The 16,638-nt window shown below is 34.9% G+C and overlaps 1 protein-coding gene across 6 annotated transcripts in view; it reads right to left on the bottom strand.

Annotated features, from left to right (window-relative positions):
- Positions 1–16,638, bottom strand: part of C4BPA (complement component 4 binding protein alpha) — a 56,999-nt gene that overhangs the window by 10,481 nt on the left and 29,880 nt on the right. For all 6 annotated transcript variants that reach the window (XM_036847682.1, XM_036847641.1, XM_036847652.1 and 3 more), the window contains 4 exons: positions 9,423–9,508; positions 9,057–9,251; positions 2,350–2,532; positions 512–712 (listed from right to left, as the gene is read on the bottom strand). In XM_036847682.1, coding sequence (XP_036703577.1) covers positions 512–712; positions 2,350–2,532; positions 9,057–9,251; positions 9,423–9,508 — 665 coding nt within the window. The remainder of the gene's footprint in view (positions 1–511; positions 713–2,349; positions 2,533–9,056; positions 9,252–9,422; positions 9,509–16,638) is intronic.

The raw sequence follows: 16,638 nt of genomic DNA, 5'->3' as shown, positions 1-16,638 counted from the left end.
TATTGAGGCAAAAGCACTGGGTCAGGGGTCAGAGTCTGTCATCTAGAGACAGGTCTTTCAGCCCACAGTCTCATGGCTCAAGAGACATGAGACACAAGTCACCTTGCAGCTGCTTGAGTTCATGACTGTTTCACAGACTTTCCTTCTGTCAAGCACCCCAAAATCTACATTGGGGAGGAAAGGGCTGTGACGGAGTTCTGACTTGGGTGGTGGTGGAGCTGTATTCTCCATTCTACCTATACCAGTAATGAAGTTCATACTTAATCTTCATAATGTTTGACTTCTGTGTTTTGTCTCATTTGATTCTGAACCAGGATAAGATTATAATTTCTCAGCTCCTCAAGCTCCAAAACCTTTATGGTCCCTTCTGGCAATAATTGTTCACTATTGTGTTCAATTAGTATAATTCTAAATTTATCTTGAGGAAAAACATTATATTCATTTAAGATGGAAAATCCTAGCACATACTGGATATTTAATATACAAAAAGATTTTAAAAAAAGAAACTCACCCTCACATTGTATGTATGGGGTCCACTCCAAATTTCTCTGACAAGTCACAGTCGTGGGCCCATCTGCCTTGGGTTTATAGCCAGAATGGCAGTAGTACCTCACTGCAGTCCCAATATCATACACTTCCTCTTCTGTTGGCTTCTGGTAGCCATATTTTCCCCACGTGGCATGGGGGATGTATGGTAAGCCAGCACAGCCATCTACCCATAAAGGAAGAAAAAGGGAAAAGGACACTGTTACTAGGGATGCAACAGTGATCAATGAGCCTGTCCTATCAAAGGGTGTCATGTGCTCATTCAGCCAGGAACCAGCCTGCCATAGCTGATGAATCAGCCACACCAGAAAACACACATGGACATGTACCCAAATGTGCAAGGCATCAGAGAGGTTCTTACTAAGGGCACTAACAAGTGGATTCTGTGTGTTGTGCCAACTATTCAAAATATGAATTCTTCCTCTTCATTTTACTTCAGAAAGTTTAGTATCTGAATTGAAGCATTGGGCTTGCTAGGTGGATATGACTGGAGAAATGTTGCAGACAAATAAATCTGACTCTCTTGTTTCCTGGCTGATAGGAGAAAATAAACAAGAGTCATTCCCCTTATCCAGATGACACCAGAAGCTTTATCATTTAAGGGTTTGGCAAGAACAAACCAAGCACAAAGTGACTTCTGAGCCTAAACCTTGTATCTTGTCCTCTTCACTCTTTGCTGATGCTACTGGCTCACAGTATGGAAATGTAATAGAAACATCTGTCAAGTTGGATGTTTATTTTATTTTTATCTTCAAGGGTAAGGGTCTTTTTTAAGTTTTATTAAGACACAAGTCACATAACATAAAATTCACCCATTTAAAATACACTATCCAATGGTTTTCACTATATCCACAGAGTTGTGCAACCATCACCCGTATCCAATTTTAGGATAATTTTATCAACCCAAAAAGAAACTCTGTACTCGTTAGGAGTCACCTCCTAGTCTTGCCTCCTCCCAGGCCCTTGAAACCACTAAAATTCTTTCTCTCTCAATGGATTTGCCTATTCTGGACATGTCAAACAACCTCTGTGAATGGATTTCTCATCCTTAAAATGAGGATAATAATAGTGCCCACAATTCTGGACAGAATTCATTGAATTAATTCTTGCTATGTACTTAGACTAGCACCAAGTTATCATTGTTACTATTAAGATAATTGTTAACAGGGAACTCTACTTAATGCACTGTGGTGACCTGAATGGGAGGGAAGTCCAAAAGGGAGAGGATATATATACATGTATGGCTGATTCATTTTGCTGTACAGTAGAAACTAACACAATACTGTAAAGCAACTCTACTCCAATAAAAATTAATTTTAAAAAAAGATAATTTTTAGTGATCCACATGAGTTTATAATTTCAGAGTGTCAGTATCATAGTTAGTCCATACAATAATTTTGTGCCAGTTAGAAAAAGGCATTTTTCCCTCAGGACACTTTACTATATATCTTTTAAAACAATCACCATAATATAAAGATTTTTGTGAGAACAAAGCAATTTTCTATCAACTGCAAGAAAATTATTGAAATAAACATACTAATCCACAATGTCTACAATGCTAACATCTCTCTTTAGGGTTGTAGTGTGCACAACTGCGTGTGGCAGCCTTTTGTGATGTTATATGACCTTGCACAGTGTACTGTAATCATTCTTTTTTCCAACAAGAAAAAAATAGAGGGATTGATCTAAATTTAAATTTTTACTGTGATTCAAATGGGCTTAGGCATATAAGTATGTCCCCATCAATATTTCTGGATATCTTTAGATGCCAGACATTGAAACTCTTTCATGGTCCATACTTACTGAGTTCACAAATGGGAGGAGGAGGATACCAGCTGTTATCAGCTCCACAGTGGATTAACTTGTTGCCCTTGAGACGATAACCTTTATCGCAGTCAAATACAATAGACTGTTTATAAGTATAGATGGGTCCAAATCCAGAGATTATTCTTCCATATTTAACCACTGGCCGAGGACAAGTGATTTCTAAAAACTCAAAAGAAAAGACAAATGGGTTATATATTTTTTTTTTCAAGTTTTAAAAGCCTCAGTAAAATGAGATCCCATCATGTAGGTTCTATTGTGAGATGATTGTGGATAACTCTAACTTCTTCACTTTCCCAAGAAAAAGTAGCCATATATAATCCAGGAAAAAAACATATCTTGAGGTCCTCAAAACCTCTCCCTATAATGACCTGCTCTCCTGGATGATTTTGATGGTGGGTCAGTGGTCAGTGGTAATGATGTGATAGCCATGATGCAGAGGTAGCCAGGGCATCAGAGAGCTGTGCTATCACAAGCAAAGAACAAACTACCCCTGCATCCTACCCCACAGCAGTCAGTCATCAAGTCCTGTCAGTCCTGCCACTTTAATTCCTCTAGGATTCCCCAGTTTCTCTCCAGGCCCACTGCCATGGCAACAGTTGAAGGAGCTTCACTACTTAGCTATATAGTTGCAACATGTTACCTATGGGTTAAGTTTTGTCCCACTTCAAATTGTCCATTCTGCAGCCAGAGTTGTCTTTCTAACATTCAGCACATTTTGGTTAAAGCCTTTCAATGCCTGCCCTTCACCTTCATTCTGAACTCATGAGAGTTCTTCAGGCATTTTAAACGGTTTGCAATATCATGATCGCTTATCCCCGATTTGATTGTGTCCTGTGCTGAGTCAGAATAGTAAGTGATACTGTGTGGGTGCTTAGTTGCAAAGGAAGATGTCTTAGATTAGCAAACTAGCAATGCCACAATATTTCTTCTTGCTCAATTACTGTTTGCTTTGTCCTGTTGAACTTCTGGTGTGTAATAGGTTTTGCTTGCTCTGTAGGCATATGTGGTTGACATGAACAGTGCTAACCAGTATTTCCAGTTCTGCTTCCTGCACAGACAAAAGGTGATATTCCTCAGTTCCCTTAGGATGAGTAGGGTCTACACATTACTAGTTTTGGACAAAAGGCTGAAATGCAAAGTGATATGTGGTCATTTCCAGGAAAAAAGCTCTTAAAGCCAGGGGACAATTTGATTTTCTCTCTTCCTCTACTAAAGAGATTGTGAAAGCACATTTTGATATCATAAGATTGAAGCAATCTGGATTGCTGAGATGGTTGCTAAACTAACACCTAAACTATAGCTGCCCTAGAGAGTTTCCTGGACATGCAGCAAACTCAATATGAATGAGAATCAACTTTTACTTTGCCACTGGGACACCCTTACCCCAAGCCCATGCCCATTGCAGCTCCAGCCATCCCCCCAGGGTGGTTCTTGGGCAGAGCACCCTGGGACCCCCTCCCACATGCACCCATTCCAGCTCCAACTGTACCACAAAGGCAGACCCAATGCAATGAGTGCCAGGGTCCCCCAGCCCATGCTCATTCTGTTTTGCCTAATTCGTAGACACAAACATGGAAAGTCAAACAAAATGAAGAGACAGAGGAATATGTTCCCAGTGAAAGAATAAAATAAAACCTTATTTTTAAAAACCCTAATGAAACAGAGATAAGTAATTTACCTAATAAAGAGTAAAAAATAATGATTATAAAGATGCTCACTGAACCCAGGAGAAGAGTGAAGGAACACAGAGAGAACTTTAACACAGAGTTAGAAAATATAAAAAAGAACCAATTAGAGCTGAAGAATACAATAAATAAAATAAAATACACTGGAAGGAATCAATAGCAGGTTAGGTGGTACAGAAGAATGGATAAGTGATCTGAAAGACAGAATAGTAGAAATCACCCAATCAGAACAGCAAAAAGAAAAAAAAAATTAATGAGGCTAGTTTAAGATGCATCTAGCACAACATCAAGCAAACTAACATTTTCATTAATGGAGAATAGAGAAGATAAAGGGGCAGAAAATTTGTTTGAAGAAATAGTGGCTAAAAATTTCTCTAACCTGGGGAAGGAAACCGATATCCAGGTCCAGGAAGTACAGAGAACCCCAAGCAAGATAAACCAAAAGAGATCCACACCAAGACATTATCATAATTAAAATGGTAAAAGTTAAAGATAGAGAATTTTAAAGACAGCAAGAGAAAAACAACTTGTCATGTACAAGAGAACCCCTCATAAGTCTACCAGATAATTTTTAAGCAGAAATTCTGCAGGCCAGAAGGGAGTGGCAAGATATATTTAAAGTGCTGAAAGGAAAAAAACTTACAACGAAGAATACTTTACCCAGCAAGGGAATCGTTCACAATTGAAGGAGAGATAAAGAGTTTTACAGACAAGCAAAAATGAGAGGAGTTCATCACCACTAAACCAGCCTTACAAGAAATGTTAAAGGGTCTTTTGTAAGCAGAAAAGACAAGGCCATAGCTAGAAATAAGAAAATATATGAAAGAAAAAAATCTCACTGGTAAAGGCAAATATATAGTAAAGGCAGTGGATCTGCCACTTAAAATAGTAGTATAAAAGGTAAAAGACAAAAGTAGCAAAATCAACTATAACTATAATAAGTAGTTTAAGGGATAAACAAAATAAAAAGTTGTAAACTCTAATGTGAAAAATGTAGAATGGGGGGGGGCAGTAACAATGTAGTGCTCTTAGAATTCATTCGAACTTGTGACTATCAATTTAAAATAAACTGATATATATCAGTTTATTTTATATAAATATATATATATATATATATACATCATGATAACAACAAAACAGAAACCTACAATAGTTATGCAAAAATTAAAGAGAAAGGAATGCAAACACATAACACTAGAGAAAATCATCAAACCACAAGGGAAAAGACTAAGAGAAGAAGAAAGGAACAAAAAAGAACTACCAAAAAAAACCAAAACAAAACAGAAAACAATTAACAAAATAGCAGCAAGTACATTCATATCAATAATCACTTTAAATGTAAATGGACTAAATGCACCAATTAAAAGACATAGGTGGCTGAATGGATAAAAAATTTTAAAAGGCCCTTTTATATACTGCCTAAAAGAGACTCACTCTAGAACTAAACGTACACAGACTGAAGGTGAAGGGATGGAAAAAGATACTCCATGCAAATGAAAACAAGAGGAAAGCTGGGATAGCAATACTCATATCAGACCAAAGAGACTTTAAAACAAATACTATAACAAAAGACAAAGGACATTACTTAATAATAAAGGGTCAATCTAAGAAGAGGATATAACATTTATAGATATCAATGCACCCAACATAGAAACACCTAAATACAATATATTAAACAAATGTTCACAAACACAAAGGGAGAAATTGACAGTAACACAATAATAGTGGGGGATTTTAATCTCCAACTTGCATCAATGGAAAGACCATCAAGACAGAGCATTAATAAGGAAATATTGACCTTAAATGACATATTAGATCAGATAGTTTTAATAGATATATACAAAACATTCTATCTAAAAACTGCAGAATACACATTCTCAAGTGCATATAGAACATTCTCCAGAATAGATCACATATTAGGCCACAATACAAGTTTCTATAAATTTAAGAAGATTGAATTCTCTTTTCCAAACACAATGACATGAAATTAGAAATCAATTATAAGAAGAAAAATGGAAAAATATAAACATGTGGAGGCTAAACAACCTGATACTAAACAACCAATCAGTCAATGAAGAAATCAAAAAGAAAATTAAAAAATACATTGAGAGAAATAAAAATGGAAACACAACTTTCCAAAATCTATGGGTGGCAGCAAAAGCAGTTATAAGAGGGAAGTTCATAGCAATATAGGCCTACATCAAAAACAAGAATAATCTGAAATAAACGATCAAACTTTACACCTAAAAGACCCAAAAGAATTAGAAGAAAAAACAAACCCTAAAGTTAGTCGGAGAAATGAAATAATAAAAATCACAGTGAAAGTAAATAAAATAATGACTAAAAAAAAATAGGAAAAAGCAATGAAACTGAGTGCTGGTTCTTTGAAATGATAAACAAAATTGATAAATCTTTACCCAGTTTCCTCAGGAAAAGAAGAGAGATGGCTCAAACAAACTCAGAAGTGAAAGAGAAGTTACAACTGATATCACAGGCCATATATGACAAACCCACAGCTAATATCAAAATCAATCATTAAAAGATGAAAGCTTTTTCTCAAAGATCAAGAATAAGACAAGGATGCCCCCCTCACTACTTTTATTAACCATAGTATTGGAAGGCCTAGCCACAGCAATCAGACAAGAAAAAGAAATAAAAGGAATCCAAATTGGAAGGGAAGAAGTAAAACTGTCACTATTTGCCAGTGCCATGATACTATACATAGAAAACCTAAAGACTCCACAAAAAAAACTATTAGAATTAAGAGATGCATTCATTAAAGTTGCAGGATACAAATTTAATATACAGAAATTTGTTTAATTTCTATACACTAATAGCAGACTATCAGAAAGAGAAATTAAGAAAACAATCCCATTTACAACTGCATCAAAACGCATAAAATATCTAGGAATAAATTTAACCAAGGAAGTGAAAGTCCTGTACTCTGAAAACTACAAGACATTGATAAAAATATATTGAAGATGACACCAGAAAATGGAAACATATAATGTGTTCATAGATTGGAAGAATTAATATTGTTAAAATGTCCATACTACCCAAAGCAATCTACAGATTTAATGCAATCCCTATCAAAATACCCATGGCATTTATCACAGAACTAGAACAAATAATCCTAAAATCTGTATGGAACTACAAAAGACCTCAAATAGCCAAAGCAATCTTGATAAAGAAGAACAAAGCAAGAGTTATCATGCTCACTGATTTGAAACTATACTGTAAAACTTTAGTAATCAAAACAGTATGGTACTGGAAAAAAAACAGACACACAGATCAATGGAACAAAACAGAGAGCCCAGAAATAAACCCTTATATGATCAGTTATTCTAGGATAAAGGAGGCAAGAGCATACAGTGGGGAAAAGACAGACTCTTCAGTAAATAGTGTTGGGAAAACTGGACAGCTACATGCAAAAGAATGAAACTAGACCACTTTCTTACACCATATACAAAAATAAATTCAAAATGGATTAAATATTTAAATGTAAGACCTGAAACTATAAAACTCCTAGAAGAAGACATAGTCAGTGACCTCTTTAACATCAGTCTTATCAGTATTTTTTAGTTGGATCTGTCTCCTCAGGCATGGGCAACAAAAGCAAAAAAAAAAAAAAAAAAAGGGGGACTGAATCAAACCAAAAAGCTTTCACACAGCAAAGGAAACCAACAGCAAAACAAAAAAGCAACCTACTGAATGGGAGAAGATATTTGAAAATGATATATCTAATAAGGGGTTAATGTCTAAAATCCATAAAGAACTCATACAAATCAATATAAAAAATCTGATTAAAAAAATGGACGGAGGACTTGAATAGACATTTTTTCCAAAGAAGATATACAGATAGCCAACAGGCACATTAAAAGATGTTCAACATCACTAATCACCAGGGAAATGCAAATCAAAACCACAATGAGATACCACCTCACATGTGTCAGAATGGCTATTATCAAAAAGACAAGAAATAAAAACTGTTGGCAAGGATGCGGATAAAGAAAGAACACTTGTGCACCATTGATGGGAATGTAAATTGGTATAGTCACTATGGAAAACAGTATGGAGCGTCCTCAAAAAATTGAAAATAGGACTACCATATGATCCAGGAATTCCATTCCTTACTATTTATCTGAAGAAAACAAAAACACTAATTTGAAAAGATATATGTGACCCCAATGTTCATTGAAGCATTATTTACAATAGCCAAGGTATGGAAGCAACCATAGCGTCCATCAATAGATGTATGGATGAAGAAGATGTGCCATATATATATATATATATATATATATATATATATATATATATATATATATGCCATAAAAAAAGAATAAAATCTTGCCATTTGCGATAACATGGATGGACTTAGAGTGTATTACGCTAAGTGAAATGTCAGGCAGAGAAAGACAAATATATGATTTCAATTATGTGTGGAATCTAAAACAAAACAAAAAACATACAACAGAAACAGACTCATAGATACAGAGAACAAATTGGTGGTCAAGGAAGGGAAGTGGCAGGAGGGAAGGGGGTGCAGAGCAAAATAGATGAAGGGAATTAAGAGGTATAAACTTTCAGCTATAAAATAAATACATCTCAAGATGTAACATACAGCATAAAGAATATAGTCAATAATATTGTAATAGTGTATGGTGACAGATGGTAACCAGATTTGTGGTGATCATTTTGTACTGTATAAAAATATCAAGTCACCATGTAGTATACCTGAAACTAATATAATATTGTGAGTCAATTATATTAATACTTTAATTTAAAAAAAAAACTTTTACTTTACAAAGCCAATGAGATATCAGTGCTATTTATTACCATATACTGGTACTGCATGCATAAGCATCAGTTTACCAAAAAATTGACTGCATCATTGCAATAATTAGTTTGTCTTTGAATCATTTCACTTCCCCCAATACATTTACCTTCCTTTTTCTTTTAAACAAAAAATTCAAATCAAAATTCATCATTATGACTTACTTTTACAAGTAGGAGGGCTTGGATTCCAGACACCTATTGTCTTATTTTCCAGTCTGCAAGAAATAGAGGCTGTGCCTAACATTGAGAAGTCAGGGTCACAGCTGTAGGTGACAGAAGAGCCGTATGTGTAGAAGTCTTCATCTCCACCATTGTGCTTCCCATTGCTGATGGCTGGAGGAGGCTCACACTTGGCAACTGAGATGAGTGAGTGAAGAGGAAGAAATAATTAGGGAAAGCATCCTTACAAATCTAACATTCATGATGCAAATACTAATGAAGGGTATAAGAAGCAGCAAAGATGCACAGGAGTTTTATTACCTAACATGGTTTAGGTTTAGAGGCAAGTCAAAAAAAGTCTTTACTTACTTTCGCAAATGGGGAGAGGATCACTCCAGCCAACTCCTTTATCCTGGACCTCACAAAAACTAGTGGCTGAGCCAATTAAGATATACCTGAGTAAGATAGGATCAAAGATTTTAATGGAATTCTTCCTACTATAAATTAAGTTGAATAAAGGAGTCTGAACAAATGGATTTATTACTCAATATTAAAAATGAAGAAATAATGTTTTTTCAGGTAACATTTCCTATTGAGAACTTCATTTTGTAAAATTTTATCACTGCAATGAGATGTGTGTGTTCACTTGTTCTTTTATTCTGTAATCTATTACTGGACATTGACTAGATGTCAGGCATGGAGTTCATTCAGAGCTCAAGCAGGACAATGTAGAGTAAAAGACTCATTTGAGTGTGTTCTGCAGTTTTCTTTGGATGAGTGTACCAGCCAGATTACTGGCCCCAAACTCTCTTGCCCTCTGCTTTGCCACCTCCTGATGTCCAGATGCTTGCCCTCTCTCATACACCATTAACTCCCTCTTCATGACCCCCCCATTTCTATGGCTCTTGACAAGTCCTAAGCTTTCTTCAGTTTGTTTTACTACCCCATATGAATTACGGTAACAGAAAAAAAAAAACACATCATTAGTACAATTTCAAATTGTACTATTATCAAGGAATAAACCTATGATGTGACTGAACACTAATATAAATGTTACCTTCAGCAATCTAAGAGGTCCTGAAATTTATTTAATAACTTTTTAATGATAATTTAATAATAATTTTAATAAGATAAACTACAATAAGAATTAAGCATTTCTTTACCTTGAAATTTCTTAAAAATGTAATTTTTCTAACCTAGGCAGGAAACCAAGTGAAAAGTGTTGTTTTTGGTTATTCCAATAGGAACACTTTGGTGTTCCAACAGCATGTTAGTTCTGAATCTTCTCACTTTCCCTCTTGGGAGCCATACACAGTAAGGGAAACAGGATAAACATGAGAAAATCAAACAAAATGAAACAATAATATCAAAAAAATGGAGAAAAAATGTTAGATATAGATGACAAGCATAGGAGAATCAACATATACTTAATTGGACAACCTGAAGAAGGAACATAAAACAGAACAAAATAGCTATCTTTAGATATATTTCTGGTAAATATTACAGAAATAAAATAATATTTTAATCTACATTTTTAAATTGTACCTCATATAGCATGAAAAACTGAACTAAATTGTCCATATCAAAACAACTAAGAGTAGGATTACTAGATTTCAAAGATAAAGAATATCTTTGGACAGCCAAGCAAAGACTAAGTCACATATAAGAGTAAGAAACCCAGAGTTCTCTAAAGCAACATCCTCCAGAAAAACAGACACAGCAATATCTATAAGATATTCAAGAAAAGAAAGTATGAGCCAAGGACTTTATATCCAGCCACATTATCTTTTAAGTAGCAAAGCCTCAGACAGTATTTAAAACTGCAATAATCCAACAGTAATTTTCACTTGGAGACTTTTCCTCGGAAATCACCAGAGGACAAACTATAGCCAACCAAGAGATTACAGGAGAAACTAGCAAAAACAAAAACAAAAAAACAACTGATAGTGAGTACTGAGCATGCAGATCTAAGACAAAAAGGTGCGGTTAAGAGTGACTGAATGAAATATAAGTGTTATATGCTCTGACAAGCTGAGATGATATAACTAACAAAAATAGGAGATCCACCAGAGGACAGAGAGCAGAAGCAAGAAGAGCTACAATCCTGCAGCCTGTGGAACAAAAAACATTCACAGAAAGATAGACAAGATGAAAAGGCAGAGGGCTATGTACCAGATGAAGGAACAAGATAAAACCCCAGAAAAACAACTAAATGAAGTGGAGATAGGCAACCTTCCAGAAAAAGAATTCAGAATAATGATAGTGAAGATGATCCAGGACCTCAGAAAAACAATGGAGGCAAAGATCAAGAAGATGCAAGAAGGGCTTCCCTGGTGGCGCAGTGGTTGAGAATCCGCCTGCCAATGCAGGGGACACGGGTTCGAGCCCTGGTCTGGGAAGATCCCACATGCCGTGGAGCAACTAGGCCCGTGAGCCACAACTACTGAGCCTGCACGTCTGGAGCCTGTGCTCCGCAACAAGAGAGGCCGCGATAGTGAGAGGCCCGCGCACCACGATGAAGAGTGGCCCCCACTTGCCACAACTAGAGAAAGCCCTCACACAGAAGTGAAGACCCAACACAGTCAAAAATAAATATAAATAAATTAATTAATTTTAAAAAATGTACTTAAAAAAAAATGGCTAATTGAGGCTCTTCCTTTAAAAAAAAAAAAAAAAAAAGAAGATGCAAGAAATGTTTAACAAAGACCTAGAAGAATTAAAGAACAAACAAACAGGATGAACAATACAATAACTGAAATGAAAACTACACTAGGATGATTCAATAGCAGAATAACTGAGGCAGAAGAACGGATATGTGACCTGGAAGACAGAATGGTGGAATCCACTGCTGCGGAACAGAATAAAGACAAAAGAATGAAAAGAAATGAAGGCAGCCTAAGAGACCTCTGGGACAACATTAAACACAACAACATTCGCATTATAGGGGGCTCAGAAGGAGAAGAAAGAGAGAAAGGACCTGAGAAAATATTTGAAGAGATTATAGTTGAAAACTTCCCTAACATGGGAAAGGAAATAGCCACCCAAGTCTAGGAAGTGCAGCAAGTCCCCTACAGGATAAACCCAAGAAGAAACATGCTGAGACACATAGTAATCAAATTGGCAAAAATTAAAGACAAAGAAAAATTATTGAAAGCAGCAAGGGAAAAATGGCAAATAACATACAAGGGAACTCCCATAAGGTTAACAGCTGATTTCTCAGCAGAAACTCTACAAGCCAGAAGGGAGTGGCATGATACACTTAAAGTGATGAAAGGGAAGAACCTACAACCAAGATTACTCTACTAGGCAAGGATTTCATTCAGATTCGATGGAGAAATCAAAAGCTTTACAGACAAGCAAAAGCTAAGAGAATTCAGCACCACCAAACCAGCTCTACAACAAATGCTAAAGGAACTTCTCTAAGCGGGAAACACAAGAGAAGAAAAGGACCTACAAAGAATTTGTTTGATCTGTTTAGGATTACATAGTTTGTGTTAGAACCAGAGGTGTAGTTTACTGATTTAAATTTAAATGCTTTTTCTATTCAGTCCTTCTGTATTGCCAAAACTGGCACATTCTTCACTATGTCAATATAGCTTATCTTTACTCATTTAAAAACCAGCATATATATCTATACATAGATACAGATATATAGATACATGGATATAGATATCATTCCTTGTCCAAATATATATTAAAAACCTTTTCATCTTAAAAGAATGAAGCACCTACAAAATTGTGGTTTCATTACAGATGCATGAAATGCAGGATATTAAAATTCTTTTAATGTAGGATAATTTTAACCACACTCATTTTTTCTCTTCTTTCTCTATAATTGTTTATTTCCCTTACTATGTATACTTAAGCATTGCTTTTGAATAATCCTAAGAGATTATGGGAAACTAAGATAGGCTGTAACTTTCAATTTTATCAGTTTGAGTCCTTCCAATCCCAAAGGTCATTTTAAGCCTATTTACTATTTAATATAAAATTACTTGGCTTTCTCAATGCAAAGTGATTGTTGAGTTTAATTGGAATATATAAGCAATTTAGGCCATTTCACCTTGGTAATATATCTTGAGAACAAAAAGCCATGATGTATTCATGGAGTAAGAGTCTAGAGTTACAGCCTGTTGTTGCAGTCTGCAATCACTATGTTTAGAATAACCTCTGTGTGCAAAAAAAAAAAATCTTTAAGTCACAGGTCCTGAGTTGGGGGGGGCGTATAGTGGTGGTAGGATGAAATGGAAATAGTCCATATGGTTTCTGCTCTCATAGAACTTTCTAAGTCATTTCACAGTTGGTCTAGTGCTCTTTACTATCTTTCCTTAATAAGTAAATGCCTATAAATAAAATGGATAATTGTAAAAAAAAAAAAAAAAAAAGAAAAATAGGAGATGAGTGAGAGAGTGGAAAAAAAACAAACTCATTGATTGCCTCATCTGTAAGTGCTGGAAGTAAAATCAAGCTATAGACATATATAAGTACTTATCATTACTGTTGAATACAAAGTAAACACTAAGATAATACAAGTGACATAAATTTACTGGTAGAAAAGACAGAGGGTTGGGGAGGGAAGGAGAGAGTACAAGATAAGTTTACTGTTACTCATAACAGGGAACAAGTTTAAAAATAAAGATAGAAATAAAGAAGATGTTTAAAGGTATATATAATTATATAAAGGTAACCACTAGAATCAAATTTTGAACTCTCCTAAATATATATACATATAAAACTTCACATATATACATATAGTACAAAATATGAAATAATATGAGAAAATTAAACCTATAGGTATCACTAAGATCAATAAATGTAATTGGACTTAAGTCTCCTTTTGAAAGAAAAAGACCTTTTAGTTGCAACAAAATTCGACTCTATGTTGTATACAGGAGACAAATCTAAAAGTACCACAGATAGGTTAAAAACAAAAGGAGGGGCAAAGTTATATAAAGCAAATGCAAACAAAAAGAAAATAAGGGATACTGGTTTTAATATCCTATAAACTGGACATCAGAATCAAGATCCTTAAATTACACAAAATGGGCATATTATGGTGTTAAAGATTTTGATTTGCAGTGAAGAGCTATAAATATTTATGTACCAAAAAATGTAGCAGCAATTTTAACAAAAGAAATACATGGGACATAAGAAAAGTATGCTATTATTTATCAAGAATTTTTGTGATATTAAATAATTATGAAATTAATTTACTTTAATTCTTATCTTTAAGCTTGAGATACATAAAGGAAAACATAAAGATTCAAAAGTGCTAATAAATAAAGTATACCTGGTATGTATATATCAAAGTCTGTATACTAATAGTAAACAATGTAACTTCATTTCAAGTGCCTATGGAATATCAATTAAAATTGATTATATATTATGAAGTACATATATTCTAAAACATAGAAACCTTAACAAATTCTAAAAAGTAGAAATAATACAAGTAATATTCTCTGTTAGTCCGGAAGTCTTAGCAACCAATGGAGGAATGCTTCTACCATTTAACACAGCAAAAGTTCCATTAAACTAAGGTTGCTCAATTTAGCAAATAAATAACCAGGATACCTAGTTAAACATGAATTTCAGGTAAACAATAAACATTTTTTAGTATAAGCATGCCCCAAGTATTGCATGGGACATACTTGCACTAGAATTAAACCAGGAATCCTCTATTTTATCTGGCAAATTACCTGGCAAATTAAACTTGAAGTTGGGTCTCATCAAGTCTGGGTCCTCAAGCAAATGAACAAACAGACAAAGAAGGGTGTTACTTTCCTGACTGAGGTGATTAATCCTGATTAGCCATGGGAAATTGGGTTGCTTAAAAGCAACAATGGTGATGATGTATACATCTGGAATGCAGGGAGATTTCCTGGGCACCTTTTTGTACTATTTTCATGCCCTCTCATTAAAGTCAATGAAAACTATAACAAACCAATACAGGCAGGACTGCTAATGGCCCAGACCCTTCAAGAATATAAGTTCAGGTGATCCCATTAGGCAAGGAGCCAGGATCAGATGAAGTGGTTGCTGAGGGTATAGTGGATATGGAATGAGTAAAAGAAGCAGGTAGTTATAAATACTAACTACAACCACATGACCAGTTGCAGAAATAAGGACCATAATAGTTATAAACATTTCTTTCTTATTTTCATATGAATAGATTTGGTCTAAATTAAATTTTTTTCTCTTTACTTTTTTCACCCCTCTACCATCTAAACAAGATGTGTTAATAGTAGTTTAGCTTATATCTCGGTATTTAAATTACAGGATATCAAAGGGGAGGTATGACTTTGCTTAAAGAGGATTGTCTTTGGGGGAGAGAGTTAGCATGTTTTCAGTTTTATGAGGAATAGTTGCATTATGTAAGTTGGAAGCATAATTTTGCTATTGCCTTTATATGGAAGTTAAGCTAAGTATGGTTAAAACAAGTGTGTATAAATACCAAATTTGACAAGGGATGGACCCTGGTAGATTCAAATTATGTCAACTTAACTAAGCAGAAATTACTTTTTCCAGAATTTTCTTCCATGCATAGTGCCAAGTTAGTGTTGTCCATAAGAGACGATGGAAGTGAATTAATAGCCAAGTTCTGTATATGCTTGAAAGGTCAGAGCAGAGCACAAGACGTGACTGCAGTTCACACATATTGTTGCTTCTCCGTGCTGTCACCTTGTTGGCATTGGGCACAGCCAGGACTACAGCAAACCCAGCTCCTAGAGGATGTCCTCCTTCATGTACTCCAACTTCTGATCTAAGTACATTAGCACTGTGGGGAAGGGCAACGACTTCTACAAGACATTCCCATCTTTGAAGCTGAAGGCTAAGGGTCAGTGAAAGTACAATGTGAACCCCAGTCTATACTCATGGGTATACTCTAATCCATACTGTGACTTCCAGTCTATACTCCACTCAGCCATGCGGGTCCCATTTTGGTTTTGCATCTCCCACTTCACATCCACCTTCCCTTTTTGACTGCCTGCCCTGCTGACCTCAGGCCACGTTAGCAAACAGAGAAGAAACAGCCTCCTGTACACTGTTTCACCAGCTGCCAGTACTGTATCAAGTCAGATTCCTGTAGTAAATCCCTTATTTTATATTTATATATATATATAACCCTAACCCTAACTGTAACCCTAACCCTAACCCTAACTGGATGGTTTTTTTATATATGTGTATGTGTATATATATGTATATATATGAAACATAGATATAATATTATTTATATTTATATTTATATTTCTCTGAATGAGTCCTAATATAACTAACTGATATAAATAGACAAGAAAAAGAAATTAAAATAAAAGAAACAAAAAATGGAAAGTAAGAGGTAAAATAATCACTATTTGCAGAGGATATGACTGCAAACTGGGTAATCCCAAGAGAATTCAACTGAAAGACTATTATAAATAATAAAAGAATTCAGAAAGTTAGCTTAGATATCAAGTTAACATGCAGAAATCAATAGTATATATATATATATATATATATATATATATATATAATGTTAGAATATTTAATGGAAGAAAAGACCCAATTTAAAATAGCAAAAATAAAATGCCTAGGTTTAAACACTTCA

Source organism: Balaenoptera musculus, chromosome 1 (genome assembly GCF_009873245.2).
Source record: "Balaenoptera musculus isolate JJ_BM4_2016_0621 chromosome 1, mBalMus1.pri.v3, whole genome shotgun sequence".
Classification (NCBI taxonomy): domain Eukaryota; kingdom Metazoa; phylum Chordata; class Mammalia; order Artiodactyla; family Balaenopteridae; genus Balaenoptera; species Balaenoptera musculus.
This window is presented reverse-complemented; position numbering and strand designations above follow the sequence as displayed.